The sequence below is a fragment of the Centroberyx gerrardi genome, chromosome 5 (genome assembly GCF_048128805.1).
Source record: "Centroberyx gerrardi isolate f3 chromosome 5, fCenGer3.hap1.cur.20231027, whole genome shotgun sequence".
NCBI classification, from domain to species: domain Eukaryota; kingdom Metazoa; phylum Chordata; class Actinopteri; order Beryciformes; family Berycidae; genus Centroberyx; species Centroberyx gerrardi.
Window position 1 is genome coordinate 14347406 of NC_136001.1, and position 15528 is coordinate 14362933.

A 15528-nucleotide genomic window follows, 5' to 3' on the forward strand; every position below is an offset into this window, starting at 1 on the left:
ATTTCAATGTCCACAAAATTACTCTCAGCGCATAATTGATCTTGCAAGTTCTCCTCAGATCCCCTTTGTTGGCACTGAACAACCAGTAATCTCAACATTTTCAAATTCCTTCCCCCTTTTCTCCATCTGAGATCAGTGCTGTTGGTCAGGGGAGCTACAGCCGAGAGACAGACCGCTGGCCCGCGGCCCATTATTAGGAACGGGAAAGGAATGAATTGCAGAGCAAGTCCTCATTGAGAAATGACCAAATATAGGCATTTCATGGATGCAGAGGCTGCGGCGGGGCGATGGAGACATAAACTGGCCTGCTGCTGTTCTCCTCTCTCTCCCTCTCTGAACCCCCAGTGTGCTGGCAGCCTGGCTGCCTGGCTGGTCTGGGGACTGCTCCCATGTTTCCCTGCAGCCTTGGACACGGTGTGCTGGAACAAACAGCAGAGTCATAACGTTCTTTGTTGGTTGCAGGAGGACATATACATACTGTATATATTGTATATAATGATGGATAATGATAGAGACAAACTCAAATGAAATGTCACACTCCATTTAGCATCGTGAAGTCAGGCCAGCACTCTTCACACATCACAGCAGTGAATTACAAAATCAGTCATTGTTGTGTTCCTCAGCGCTCACTATTTATACACAGACCTTTTATTAGTATCAACATTACATCTTGTACCTCGGAACAGATCGGCATTGTCCATTCTCACTTCTGAATCGTACACCCATGAGGTGCAGCCTCAGGATCTTTTCCGATTGCGTAGACCCCTGAATATTCAAGGTCAGGGACATATAGGTCTTATGATAAATGTTTCATGGGTTTACTGGATATATAAGGTCCTGTTTTGGTACAGCTAGGAAATTATGTTTTCATCAAATTAGCATCATTCAGAAGCAGTGCTGCAGGAGAACAACACCTTTAAAAGAGATTATTATTTATGCTGCAGGGTAACTTTCACATAGTTGTTGGCTATGGATACATATCATGGCTCTGCATATAGTCTATTATGCCTTCCTAGCAACAACTAGATCTGAAGTGGAATGTACATAATGGCAGCACTTGTGTGTATTATGAACAGCCTCATGCAATTTCATGAAGAGCATAAAAACAACAAATGAATGACAGCTGAACGGAAATTAATACAGAAATACACCTTGCTTTATCATACTGATAAATATTGCAAAAGGTTTATAGATTTTACTGTCAGACAGATTCTCTTTCATCTTATATACACATTGTTCTCACTTGTCAAGTGATTTTAATCAGGTTTATAACATTACACTTGTGACTTGTCACTGCATACATACCAGAATATTTATTGAAGACACACAGGCTCTGTAAGTACGGCATGTGTAATCAAATATGACAGGGAACTTCTTCAACACACACAACAGTCATCAGCCGCTCTGCCACTCTGATTTCTTTTATCACATTAGAATAGTTTAGAAATGACATTCACTTAAAAGTATGGCATACGTCAACAAGGCTGTTGTATAGGGTTGATATATGCCAGTAATGGTTTTCAAAATCCCTAACGTTAAGACATGTAGATGTATTACGTAAAAAGTAAGATATTCAAACACCCACCCTAGAATAATAGAGAATATCAGATCAAACTAAAGGACAGCCTTTCCTACTTCCTGATAAAAAAATATACATAATAATAATAACTCTCATCCTGCAGTCTTTCGTCATAGACCAGGATTCCACTGGGCTGCTTTCCAATGTGTTAAACTTTGCCTGAGATGTCTTGAGATTTGGCAATGAGACACACACACATCACAAACCACCTTGATTCACTGCTCCGTTTTTTGTTGTTGTTGTTTTGTGTCTTCTTACTCAGTGTGAATGTCTTAAGCCAGCCCCCCACTTTTGTTAATTCCCTGATATTTATGCCATTTCAGAATTCCCTGGTTTGTGCAGAATTCCGAGTGACAAGCATAAAGTGGATTCCCTCTCCACAAATAAATAAACGGTCAAATTAATGTCCACTATATCAATGATAGACTTTTGTATAGAAGAATTTATAAAGAGTTATTTGAATCTCTTACTAAGCTCACCGCACACTCCCACCACGCTCACATTCAACCAACGCGTACACAAGCCAACATATTATATGATCAGCTTCATATAATCTAGTGCAAATAACAGGCAAAGCGTCAATATGAACGGAAGACAAACAGCCACAAACTCATGGCACTCTCTGCAGTTGGCTGTTAGAAAACCCCCTGCGTCACTCATTCTCCATAGTGTCCTTTTGGTCCAGTGTTTGAGGGGAGAACTCATAGTGAAGGCTACTCATCCAACCGATGGGCATCTCATGTTTCACCTTTTCCTTGCTGTCTCCATCTGTCCCACAGCACAGTTCTATGACATAGTATTAGATCTGCATATGGGGGTTACAGTATGTAGAGTTTATCTCCTTGAAGACCTGTGGTGAGATGCCTGCTCTCCCTTTCTCTTCTGTTTCACTTTACATTCCAATGGGAATATCACTGCAACCACTTTGGCACCGGCACCTGTGGGAGACAGAGCGCAAATGTAAGTATGTGTGAATATACCGTGGACACACAAGCTCATCCGTACACCCGTCTTTACATACCTTCTTGAGTTGTTTCATATCGGTTCCCCTGATAGAGGCAAGCAGTTGGTCCCTTGAGTTCTTACTACCGCCTGGGCCTTTTCCGTCCAGCTTCCTCTGCGAAACCGGGGTCAGGGAGTTCCTCAGGGAGTCTACGTCCAGCATGGGAGGAGGAGGAGGTGGAGGTCCGCCGCCGGGAGGAGGTGGAGGCGGCGGTGGACCTCCGGCTCCCCTTTTGGGTGTCAGCTTCGGTGACGGCATAGGTGAGGGTATGGGAGAGGGTTTGGGGGAAGCCCTGGGCGAGCCTCTCAGAGAGCCTCCGCCGCCCGTCTTGGGGACCTCCAGCGTCCCCTTCTTCTCCCCGTTGGCCTGGGCCTGCTTCTGCTCCTGCAGGCGCTTCTGCCTCTGCCGGTCCATGTTGCGACTCAGTATGTTCGTCATGGTCATCCTGGGCCCGGCCAGCTCGAAGTGGTAGCCCAGTTTCAGCAGGGTGGTGTTTTCTTTCAGGATCTTGGTCATCTCCATCTCCGTCTTCCCGCCGCAGATGTGGCGCTGGTTGTGGAAGCGAAGCTCGGTGAGGGTGGCGTTGTGCTGCAGCGCCTGGATGAGGGAGATGATGCCCTTGCCGGTGAGATGGTTGGAGTCAAGGTTGATGCTGGTGATGGTCTTGTTGCTGCGGAGGGTTCCCGCGATGGCATAAGCCACATGGTCATCGGCGCGGCAGTTGGCCAAGGCAAATGTCTTAACGTGGTTGTTGCTGTGCAAGGCCTCCGCAAACTGGATGAGTGTTTTAGTCTTGATGACCTCTGAGTTGTTCACATTGAGCTCCAGGAGGGAGGGGTCGTTGCTTCGAACCTGCTCCATCAGCTCGTCAAACATACTAGAGTCTTCGTCCTCCTCCTCTTCCTCTTTCGCCTTGCTGTTGGAGTTCTTGTTGGCCACACAGTTGCCGAGTTTTTCGGTTTCCTCGGCTTTGCTGGGTTTCGACCCTTTTCCTTTACTATCCTCTTTCTCCTTTTTCTCCTCTACTTTCTTCTCTGCGCCAATCTTCCTGTCCTTCTCTTTCACGTGGTCATTATGCTTCACCTCCTCTGCTGTCTCTTTTCTTTTTTCTGCCTTATCATCTTTCACCTGCACATCGCTATCACCCTTCTCAGACCTCTGCCGCTCAAGTTTGACATCAGGCTTGTCTTTATCCTCAGTTTTTTTCTCATCCCCTTTAGGCTTCTTCTCTTCTTCTAATTTACTCTCTTGGCTTTCTTGTGCCTTGCTCTGCTTCTCCACCATCTTAGAGACAAGTCCTCGTTTCCTGATATCCTGCTTTGTTTCTTTTTCCTTGCTTACCTCCTTCTCACTTTTCTCTCGTAGCTTTGAGATAATGTCCTTCGTTTTGCTGTCATCTCTTTTCCTACAATCTTCTTTTCTCTCCTTTTCTCTATCGTCCTTTTTCTCCTGTAACTTGGAGATCATGTCTTTCGTCTTGCTACCTGTGCTCTCTCTATTTTCTCTCCTATCCTTTAGCTTATTGTCCTCATATTTTTCTTTTTCTTTGATCTCGTCTTTCACCTCACTCTCCCTGCTCTCCTGCTTCCTGTATCTACTCGAAAGCCTGCTTCGTTCCTCTCTAGAGCATTCAGGTCCTTTGTTGTTTCTGTCCTCCGTCCTAATATCCCTTTCACTCGAGACACTAGCCTGTCTCCGTAAGCCTCCTTTCTTGTCATCATTCCCCTCCTGACTCAGGCCCATCTTCCTCAGGTACTCCTGCTTCCGGCTCTCTTTCTTTGGCTCACCCTGCAGGAGAAGGAATATGATATTGGAGTTTTGTCAGACAATAAATAAGCAGTGAATCTATCTGCCAACATCAAAAACAAATCATTCCAGAGTTATGTAAATCAAACTTTTGGGCAGTATTAGTCTGGTATGTTGCCTTCCCTGCAGTATAAGGTAAAATTTAAAGACCTCTTGAAATTGTCATGATTTCAGATTATTTATTAGCTATCTATGCCTTCAAGTGAACCAGAACATGTTCTCCTAGACATATAAAAACATATGACACAGCCAGTGATATAACACCTAACCATGCAAATGCTTCCGCAAGTGTATTCCTGCACTATGAAATGGCTCCCCATCCATTTGCTTACTGTAAACACACACACTCTACCTGACATTATATAGCATGTGTGTTTACAGCGAGCAAGAGGACACAGGAGCCATTTTACAGTACAGGGATACATTTGCGAGAGAGAGAGAGAGAGAGAGAGAGAGAGAGAGAGAGAGACAGAGTAGCTAGCTAAGTGTTTGATTTGTGAGCTCTCCATCTGTTTTGCTGCGTGAGGCCGCGGCCCTGGCAGATGTATCCTTAAAAGGCAGTGAGCGTAGGAGCAATCAACCAAGGAATTCCATCAGGCCGGGATTAAGAAGCTCCACAGGGCCGCAGCTCCATCGACTGAAGTGCCTTTCCTTTAAACACAGCCAACAGCAAACTGCTAGAAACCTGGCTGCCTCGCACCCTACCAGGGAGGGCTCTGCATGTCAGAGGCTATGAACAAAAAACTTTTATATAGCGTGACACACAAGGATAATAATAATGCCTGTGTTTGTTTCTGAGAGGCTGTTTCTCCACTTGTGAGAAGATGATTAAGAATGTGAAATGGCTGTAAGTAAGCCTCAGGGGGGGGAACAGTGTTTTTCCTGGCACAGACACCAACTCTGGGGACCACTATTTATGAGCCGATGGACTCAGTGTGCATGAGGTCCAGTTGGCATTTTGCTACAAGCAAATTGAAAAATATCACATGAAAGCTATCATTAGAATACCTTGGGACAGTGGATGCTATGTAGTGCTGTGTCCATCAATCATAATTGCATGCACTGCCATTTGATTTTTCCAAACTCTTCTAAATTCACCCATCTGCAGGTCATTTTCATAAAAAATAAAAAAACAAAAAACTCAGAAAACTACTAGTGGAAGTAGCCCACATACAAACAATATGAGAGGCAGGAGAAAATAGCATAAAAATTACACAACATTCATAAAAATTACAAAACACTCATGGGTGTTTCCTATGAGTCAAACTGAACCAAAGTGGATAAGGGGTCAATTCATTCACTGACGGTGCAACCATACCTCAAATGACTGTTCTCTCTGACTGAGCCTCCCTTTAGGATCACCCTCCCGTCGAGCGTCCAGCTTAGCGTCCCGGACATTGTTGGTCATAGGTGGCTGCGTAGCTTGGCCTTCCCCTTGGTCCATGATCTTCCCCTCATTCGGGTCGAGGTCTGGCACCTTCATCATATCCTTCTCCAGCTCCTCCACCTCCTCGGGGGAGAGGGTGGACAGCAGGTTGTCCAGGTCCGGGTCCTCGCTCACCTGGCGGCCCGTACGGGTCAAGCCTCTCACCTTTCTCCTGGACATGGTTGCCTAAAATCTGGGGTAAAGGCTACACCCGTGGAGAAAAAACAGAGAAATTGGATATCTTGGGGGTGGTGGTTGTGGTGATGGTGTTAGTATATCCCTTTTTTTAAATTAGATTACTGTGTTGTTATTTCTCTCCTATAGCAAGCAGTTGAATATTCCCATAGGCCAAAGATGATGTCCTGCTGTCCTGTCCTGTCCTGCTCACCAAAAAGCCACCAGAGGCATCAATCCTGGCTGGACTCACAGGAGGCTGCCTTGCAGTTAGGGGTACCAGTGACGGACTGCAAGAGCCTCGCATCATCAAAGTGGACTGTGAGGCTGGGACATTCTTTGAAATCCTGTGAAAGTGCATGTCCATATTTAGTTCAGGGTACACACTCCTTTAAAGGCAATGGGAAGGGCTGAGGTTTACAGAGATGCCAGGCCATGGTATTACACAGCCAGACTTCCTATTACACAAATCATGTTGCTATTGAGACCGGTTTCCAATTGTTTAATTAATAAAGACTGTAAACGCAAACAGCTAAGAATTTAAAATGACACTTGCTGCCAAGTGAGAAGTGTCAGCTTTCTTTTACAAGCTGTTCCTATTTTCTGGTTTCTTAAGTAAACCCATTCCCAACATTTGGGGAAATACAATTTAAGTTAAAAAAAGATACTGTTTACACAGGAGCTATGAATAAAACTAGTAGGCCTGTGGTTTAGGGGAAAAGAGTCATTATTTGTCGAGAATGCACACAGGCTCCTAATAGATAACAAGATGTTGCTTGTAATCACAGTAAAAAATGTAGCTCTACATCATCTATTATGTAATAAAACTGAACACATTTGACTTTCCTTGAAAGTGACTATGGACATCTAGTGGTCAAAATAATGTAAACACATAATGGCCCCATTTCAAAGATTACATAATGAGACTACATGGGAACAAAAAAAAAAGAAATAACAGACACAGCAGACCATTGTATTTTACATTCCAAAGTTAAATTTTTATGTTAATAGAAATAAAAACTTTTCACTCACTTTATATTACAATATCATACCATCCATTTGACAACAGACAAAAAGCCATATCTAGACAGTTATATTGCAATCGATGTCAATTTCATTAACACACTCATAGAGTTGGTCAGAAGCACAAATAAACAGAAACACGTTTGAGCAAATTATATGTCAAACTATGACAGCATCTTTAAAAGAAAAAATTCCAGTGTTGTACTTATGCTTTACAAAGGCTCAGTAAGTCTGTACATATGGACATAACATATAATTTATGCTGTAAACTAGTGGCAGTAATTTCCGTCTGATTCATCGCATGGTTTTGTACTGAGAGAAGATACAGCAGTAAGACTCGAGGAATTGTTAGAGCGAGCACAGGCTTCTCTGATGAGTGAGAGAGAGAGAGAAAGAAAGAGAGAGAGAGAGGGGAGAGAGAGAGTTCATAGTGTTTTTTTTTTGAGGATACGAGACGGTTGCCTTGTTCAATACATTGCACCTGAATACACATAATCCAAGCCTCACCTATGAGCAGTCAGTCAGATTACTGCACAACACATGCTTGACACATCATGTTCTACAATTCAAGCATCTCACAAGGAGCACAATGTGGCAAGAGGGATCATTGACAGGGCTGGTACTTTCTGTCCAAGCTGGCAACCTGGACAATTTATAGTAATAATTTTCACCTCAAAAATTGAATTACAGATCTTGACCTCACTAGAGACTGTACAGGTAACCCTAAATTTAAAGAGACGTGGAGAAAAAAAATGTGACCAACTTTTTAAACAGTAGAGATTTTTGGCTTTGTAGCTTGGCCAGAAGGTAGAACCCATTTCACAGTAAGAGGTGATCCCAGTAATAAATATAATACAATACCAAATGGAAAGATGCCAAAACTTAGTATTAAAATGCAATCTCTTATGTTACAATGACTTCTCTCTTTTTTTTTTTAAATAACTTGTTACAATATCATAAAATATTCAGCTGTATCGATTTACAAAATATGTACTGAAATAGTTAATCTCATTTTTCTCATGGTTAATTATTGTAAGGCGGGTCACATTGTTTTAATCAAGCAGCATGACCTGCAAACTCCCTTGACCTGATATGTTACAAGAAATAAACATTTAACATGGACTTCACTGATAAAGACATTCTAGCTGACTCTATGGGATTAGTCTAATGGCTCATTTCTAATTGTTCAAAATCAGAAGAAGCAGGAGAGAACAGATAACTTTGACTGGGAAGCATGCTAACGCTGTTACATTAGAATGGTGTAGCTAATATATTATACCATGGAGCTGTTTGTCAGTCAGGTACGGAAAACGAGGTGAGACTGAGCTGCCAAGTAATGGCTGACTAAAGGCTTCCGACACAGAAAGAGAGAAGAAAAAAATCTGAGCAAATTCGTCTTAGACATAAGACAGTAAAACACTGCCTATGATCCAAACACTCCCTTTTTTCCAGTGTGTCTGTTTTTCCCTTTACCCATTAATGGATTAAGAAACGAGCAAACATGGATATAAAGACATCATGTATTGTACTCACATCTGATAGAGGGAGAAGGTGGCTCAATGACCGAGATGACCTGGAATGTAGCCTTAGGCAGTGATCGATTCACTTCGATTTAACAAGGTTGAGGAAGTAAAGCATCATTTTTTTGTTTTTTTTCCCTTTCATAAATAAAGGGGATGCACGTCATCGTTTTTTCGCAACCCCCTTCCCTAAGGTAATGGCCGCTGTCGTTAGGTTCAACCTTGTTATTGAGGTGAGTGTGTGTGTGTGTGTGTGTGTGTGTCAGAGCAAGAAGTGAGAGCGGAGAGAGAGAGAGAGACGCGACGCCGGCTGAGTACCTCCTCACTTTGGGGATTGTGTGACATTCCCTCCGTGAAAACCGCCAGGAGGAACCAGGCGTCAGGTTGCAGAAACAAATTCGACTCACGCAAATGCTCCATAAAAGTGGGACAACGTTATAAATAAACAAAAAACCTTAAAGTGCCTCTGGTTATCTTTCACAGGCAAACCACTGCTAGTCAAGCTGTCTGTGTGTGTGTGTGTGTGTGTGTGTGTGTGTGTATGCGCACTGTTGCCTTCTCCTCTTGATACAGTCATTTCTCTCTTGCTGTTATGTCCCACTGTGTGTGTAGACTAGCCCATCAATGGCCAGGATACTGTGGTGGAGAATAAGGTGGAGGGGCTGAAAAAGAAGAAGGTAAAAAAAGAGCAATTCAGCATCCTACATGTCTTTATATCTTATAATTATGATAATTCAAAGAGTCTTTATTTACCCATTCATGAGGTTAAGAAAGAAGCCTTGACTGGAGTAGACGGCAAAAATGTAATTTTCTTAGTCGTCACACCATCTAGCTAGTCTTACCCTGGCTGTATCCAGGATCTGCCATCGGGTATGCGGGATAGGGCCCGGGATGCATCATGGGATACTGCGGGGGCATGCCAGGGTACTGGGGCGCCATTGCGTAACCTGGGTGCGGGTAGTCGGAGTGTCCTAGCGGTTTTCCGTAAGCATCGTACATGGGCTCCACTGGGTAGCTGGCCATAGGGATCTGCTGGGCTGAGGGTCAAAAACAAACACACGGTTGTAAAGGAATACTCCATGAAGTGGCGTGGAGAGCGCCATTTGCTTCCGCGTATTGACGTATTTCCAAATAAAAGAGAAAGTTAGGGCGGGAAGCTTCAGTGGGAGGGGCTTATTTGAACGTCAAACCCGCTCAGATCAAACACGGGATAGCAGTCGACACTCTGGTTGTGGAGGAATATTCTCCGTTGCAGCAAAAAACACTCCTTCGTCCCGTGTTGCTAGCTGGACTGAGCTTGCATGATAGAAAAAAATAACAGGGGATGGGGGAATAATTCCAATGGTTATCAAAATTTCACTGGATTATTACATTTTTGTATACGCCCCCGAGTGCAGGATGAGTCATCAACAGAAATGTGCTCTTTACCGGAAACAATAATAATAATATTAATAATAAATTTGATTTAAGAGCGACTTTCTCAGACTCAAGGACACTTAACATTGTTTGAGTGTTCAAAAATCAAGTAAGCTACATTAAAACTGCAAAAATTAAAAAGAGGATAAAAGGGCAAAAAAGAGATGGTCTGTTAATTTTGATATAAAATTTCTAGAAATCAACATTTTTTGTCATTTTTTTGGCCTGTATTGGTGAATAAGTGTATACTAACTCCAGCAACATCGGCAAAAAGTTAAAAAAAAAAAAAAGTTATTTTTCATTTCACGGGGTCTTTAAACTTCTGTGGGGGGGAATAACAAAGATTTTTGTTGCCAGCAAAAATGCAAAGTAAAAGAGAGTGCGGTCTTACCATCATAAGGTGTCCTGCCCCTCTGCTGCCTTCTCTGGTAGAGGTAACAGCAGGAGCACATGAAGCAGCACACCATGGTAGCAATGATAGCCACAAATAGGAGAATGGAGGAGGCAATGCCCGCTATGGTGGTGGGGCTGAGAGAAACAGAGACAAGGAGAGAGAGAGAGAGAGAGAGAGAGAGAGAGTGAAGGGGACGGCGGGTCAGACTTCAGTTAAACCTCAAAAGCATTTCCTTTCTTATACTTTCATCATCCTGCCCTCCTATTATTCCTCCCCTCCAATCTCGTAAATTGCAATGCACTTCGGAAAGGATTAAAGGAGAGAAGATGTGATGGAGGAGAGGCTTTTGATTCTGATTCAGTGTTTACCGCAAAGTGACACTGAAATCAGACCCCAAGTTAATGTGATACACAGCCTCTCTCTCTCCCTCTCTCCCTCTCTCTCAGATTCCATCACCTCATAGTCTCAGTAAAGCAGCAAAGCCTTCCATTTCATCTCAGCTTCTATCACCCATCCATCTGATCTCCCATCGGGGCTTAATAAGCTCCAGGTCGGCTGCTCTGCGCCGGAAGGTGATGGATGGCTTCCAGCGCTGTGGAGGAAACCGCCGGGTCGCAGCCTCTCAGGTGCGAGGTTGCTTAGTCCAGCATTATCCCAATCCCTCACTGGGGACTTTGGCGTAATCCGCCACTAAAAGCAGAGACAGCTGATGTAACAGAAGAGCCAAAGAGAAGATATTGCACTGCTGGGACCTAAGTGAAGTCAATTAGTCAAATGCAGCCAATGGGAATGGGCCAATGTAATAGAGTCTAGACTGCAGCCATATAGCTGGAATTGGAGACCTGCTGCCAGAATGCATGATGCTGTTGGCCAATGGCACCAAGTTCTTCACATGTGACAAAGTGGGCAGTGAGGAGATATAGAGTTTAATTGCTTTCTATCTTTTTTTTTTCTTCTAAAATTAGGGCAATACATGTCATGCTTTATGTTGACAAATGATGGCATCTGTTTTCCTTCCCATTTAGATCACTCTGTACACATAACAAACCACTCCATACATCAAAATGCCATGCGGTGATAACCGTTTGATAGTTACAAATAAAATGATATGAATTTTAATTTACTTTATCTGGATACAGTCAGGGAACGTAATACAATAACATAAAATATGGAGTGTAGGTCTATTAGGGTTAAGGTCAGTTTCAGTTTCAGTTTCAGTTCAGTCAATTCAAAAATTTATTTTTAGACTGAATGTCATGTAAGAAAAGAAAGAGAGCATTTATTCTATTTTATTCTATTCTATTCTTATAGGGGACATGGTGCCTCAGGGTGGCAATCACCTCAGAGTTCCTATATTCAGAGTGTATATTGTTATGACACTTCTTCCATAATATAATAGCAAGACATTTTTAATGTTTTGCAATACATTCACTACTAAATGTTCCTGTATTTTTACAATATTTTATGCTTATATTCATTTGAGTGCAGTAAAACACTAAAATAATATCCCTGCAACAAATATAAAGACATATTTAGTTATACGTATGAGTAAAAAGCCATAAATGAATTATCAGATGCAATCCAGCACCTTTGAGGCTTTGAAGCGCTCTTTGAAGGACTTTTTTCACTTGACAAAAACAACTGCTTTGAAAGGACGGCATTATGCGCTCCTTCAGCGATACGGCCTCGAAATGTGAACAAAAACACTGACTCTGGGTGTCGACGCGCTGAAACAGGATAGTGGGAGTAAGTAACGCAATATGCTGCGACTGTCCCCACCTGAACTGGAAGAGCATGCAGCGCTTCTGCTCCCTCTCTGTGATCATCTTGAAGGCGTCCAGGCAGCAGTAGCGCCGGTGGCAGTTCCCACAGCAGAACGTGATCAGAGGGCAGTCGAAGCCGTTGTGCCAGGTGCCATTTTTGTCCACGTACCACAGGCAGTCCTCGTTGGCTCCCACTGCAAGACAAGTGAAACAACAAAGTGTACAGCAGCACGTTAAGGAGACATGAGAGAGGGAGAAGGGAATAAGGAGGCAGCAGAGGAAGAGTGAAAGGAAGCAGCAGGTTGGACTTTCAGTTCAATCATAAAGATATTTCCATTCTTACTTTCTATCTTGCCCCCTCCCCTCTATCTTGTTTTCTCACATTTGCAAAGTGAGATAATGCTCGACTGTTCAATTACAGATTCTGCTTTGTTCTAACCCTAACCCATGTACTGGCCATTCCTTCTTTAAAACTTAACTTTCTTATTCTCTGGCCAAACACAGTCATAATGCATTATTCAGTGATTGCATGTGGCAGAGGTTGAAAGCCGATTAGGGCTCAAGCAGGATACTCAGGAGTTTTTTGTTTTTTTTTAAAAGGCTTAGTTAACTAAAATGGAACAGCAGTCCATTTATGAATTCAAATGTTTTATTCCCATGGTAAAAGAGTCCAATCAGCATATGTGGACATCAGCAACTCTCTTCAAAAGCAAGAAAGTAAGAAATTTGAAAAATAGGACTCAAACATGTCTTGGTTCTCTGGTCTGTGGCTTTAAGAAACAACTGTTCACAAATACTGACTAAGAAAACAATTGACTTTCATAGGATTAACATATTATGAATCCTTAAACTGAGTCTATTGAAGGTCAAAAAGCAGCTGGTATCAGTGTGTTTGTGCCACACTCCTGGACACAGAATCCAAGGCACACTAACGTAGGAAAAGTTAATAAGTTACGGCCTGCTGTGTGTCGGGTGCTAAAAGTTACACTGCCTTGTTCACGTAATGTGGATTTTCCTCTGGTGCCTGGGGGAACACAGATGCATTTCTCTGACCATGTAATGCACTTAATGATTTTTTTTAACCTCAGATAGCTGGTCTTCCTGGTTGAATTTAGGATTTTTAAGCATTTTGAGGGAGACTCCATAAAGGGCCGTCTGCCATGCTTAGCCAGGACTTATACACACTTGGCTCTTGATCCTGTTGATCCTAATTATGGATTATGACCATTGAGTGCTCATATTGTGAATATTGATTTTGCACTTAGCTATGAGCTGAAAAAAAAATGCACTATTGCTTATTTACACTGCTGTGCTTAGCCTGTCTTAAACTATTGAGCTGATTAAAAATGTATTATTGCTTATTTACACTGCTGTGCTTAGCCTGTCTTAAACTATTGAGCTGATTAAAAATGTATTATTGCTTATTTACACTGCTGTGTGAAGCCTGTCTTGAACTATTGCAAATAAATAAGAGAAAAAAACATGGCTTCAAACCTAATTCAGATCAGATACAAATGGCCCAGTACTGACTGCAGCTACAAGTTGATTTTTCAGTTGTAACACAAAAATAACTTCAAAGCTGTTGTGATGACACTATAATAATGCTGTACATATCGCCATCTAATTAATTAACTAATTACTAAGTACCGTGAATGTAATTATCTCCAAGTGTGGGCTACTATTTTATTTTTATGATATGATTAAATGAGCTCATGACTATACTTTATCCTTACATTTACCTCTTACTATATTTTGTAAAGGTTACAAAATTGTATTTAAAGCAAAATTAAAGTTTTATACAACTCGATTGTACAGGAAAGAAATTCGACTGAATTTTCACAATCTTGTATTAATTTTATAGGATCCTCTTGGGGAAAAAAAGACATCCAATAACACTTTTTTCACTAGAAGCTTATACAAATTAGCACTGCATGCTCATTTCGACCGGACACTATATATAACCTGTTTGGTTACAGTTACAGGCCTAAAATAAACATCTAGGTTGGTTCTACTCAGAAGTAAACAGCCAGAAAGCAGCATGACATCATGGACGTGCAATTGTTGCCTGCAACACTGCAGGACAAAGCACGGACGGGCATGGTGTGATGCTCCAGCCGTAGTTGAAATAATTCCCATGCATGCAGAGCCTGTTTGCAGGGATCTGGCGGTGCGGCCTGGATGGAGATGAGCCATAATCTTACCCCGAGAAGTGGAGAGGACGATGGTGAGCGCCGCCAAAGTCAACGCGACAAGGGACATGTTGCCCGGTGGAAAGAACATCCCCATCCTCAATTAAAACCGAGCAAACACAATTTAAAGCGTAGGTGTGAAATTAAATAACAGCTGTTTACATCGGTGTAAAAAAAAAATCTGCCTAACAGCTCCTTTTAATCATTATACTAGCTCAGGGATTGCATATCAGGCGGGACGGGGGTTGGCGATCGGTAATTTATCCGTCGAAATGACACATCGCGGCGGCTGTGACGCCGTTCACCCGGGGCTGGGAGGATGCTGCCTTCACGTGCTTGTGTGAAACGTCGGAATTAGGATGAGCACACATGATAAACCCAACAAAGTGGACTAGGAAAGGCTTAATTAAGGCTTAATTATGTATGATAAACATAGTATGGGATGATATAATACTTCCATGAGGAAAACAGAGTTGTGATGTTGAAGGGGCAGGAAGCATGTAAGCAATGTCAACAACTGATGATAAAAGTGATGTATGTTTTTGTCATATAATTTGGCATTCTAGGTGAATAATTCATATCTGTATGTTACTGATTTCGCTCTTTGTAGTGTAACAACTAAACATTTAGTTGTTACACTTTTTAATAAATTACTTAAAAACACAAGTTATATGCCAGATGGATGTTTTGTCCTCTCCATCTGCCACTGCAAGAGAGAGTAGCTTTGTGCCTCATGATCTCGCTAATTAAACAACAGCCACCAAAAATGTACTTTTGTTACAGGATCCATTGTGTTATTTCCGACAAAAAGCACATGAATGCGCGACAAATACCGTTTGTCTTTGGAGATGGGGAGTAGGCTACTAGTTTACGAGGGGCACTTGAATGCAGCATGAGACCCTTTGCGGGTCAGAGCGCCTCCCCGCCGCCCGGTGGAAGGAGGAACACTGTGTTGCATAGTCCGGATTTTAACATGCACTTGATAAAGAGAATATCTCATCATCATGTTGCACTTTGCACAATGGGAATTCACTGAAAAGCCATGACCAGTGGCGTAATGGTAAATAAAAATAGGTAAATAATGATAAACAAAAAGGTACATAAAACTTCAACCTCCAGTTGGTGATTTTCATAACAAAAATCAATTATAATTTTAGAAAAAAAAATACATTTTTTTAACCTTTATAGACCCTGTCCTCATAAAGCACGATGAAATGTAGCATTCAGCTTAAGAA

General features: G+C 42.2%; 2 protein-coding genes across 3 annotated transcripts; both read right to left on the reverse strand.

The window, feature by feature from the left end:
• Positions 1-630: 630 nt before the first annotated feature.
• On the reverse strand, positions 631-6258 carry lmod1b (leiomodin 1b (smooth muscle)). Of its 2 annotated transcripts, XM_071903913.2 has the most exons (4): positions 6203-6258; positions 5707-6019; positions 2601-4370; positions 631-2517 (listed from the first exon to the last, which is right to left on the reverse strand). In XM_071903913.2, exons 2-4 carry the CDS (start codon positions 5992-5994, stop codon positions 2491-2493), a joined length of 2085 nt encoding a protein of 694 aa, XP_071760014.2. In that variant the 5' UTR covers positions 5995-6019; positions 6203-6258; the 3' UTR covers positions 631-2490. The 2 variants fall into 2 exon arrangements, with proteins under 2 accessions (XP_071760014.2, XP_078139951.1); XM_078283825.1 differs by having other exon boundaries at positions 5707-6224.
• A 2743-nt stretch (positions 6259-9001) lies between these two features.
• shisa4 (shisa family member 4) lies at positions 9002-14390 on the reverse strand. Its single transcript, XM_071903950.2, has 5 exons — positions 14306-14390; positions 12121-12298; positions 10339-10475; positions 9374-9568; positions 9002-9193 (listed from the first exon to the last, which is right to left on the reverse strand). Exons 1-5 carry the CDS (start codon positions 14388-14390, stop codon positions 9153-9155), a joined length of 636 nt encoding a protein of 211 aa, XP_071760051.1. The 3' UTR covers positions 9002-9152.
• Between the last annotated feature and the right edge of the window lie 1138 nt (positions 14391-15528).

Coding starts and splice junctions, on each gene's coding strand:
- lmod1b (XM_071903913.2), bottom strand. CDS start 5,994: ATGTCCAGGAGAAAGGTGAGAGGCTTGACCCGTACGGGCCGCCAGGTG. Junction 4,371..5,706: donor AGAGAGAACAGTCATTTGAG/GTATGGTTGCAC, acceptor CTTCTCCTGCAG/GGTGAGCCAAAGAAAGAGAG. Junction 2,518..2,600: donor ATATGAAACAACTCAAGAAG/GTATGTAAAGAC, acceptor TGTCTCCCACAG/GTGCCGGTGCCAAAGTGGTT.
- shisa4 (XM_071903950.2), bottom strand. CDS start 14,390: ATGGGGATGTTCTTTCCACCGGGCAACATGTCCCTTGTCGCGTTGACT. Junction 12,299..14,305: donor CGTCCTCTCCACTTCTCGGG/GTAAGATTATGG, acceptor CTTGTCTTGCAG/TGGGAGCCAACGAGGACTGC. Junction 10,476..12,120: donor TGCATGCTCTTCCAGTTCAG/GTGGGGACAGTC, acceptor TGTTTCTCTCAG/CCCCACCACCATAGCGGGCA.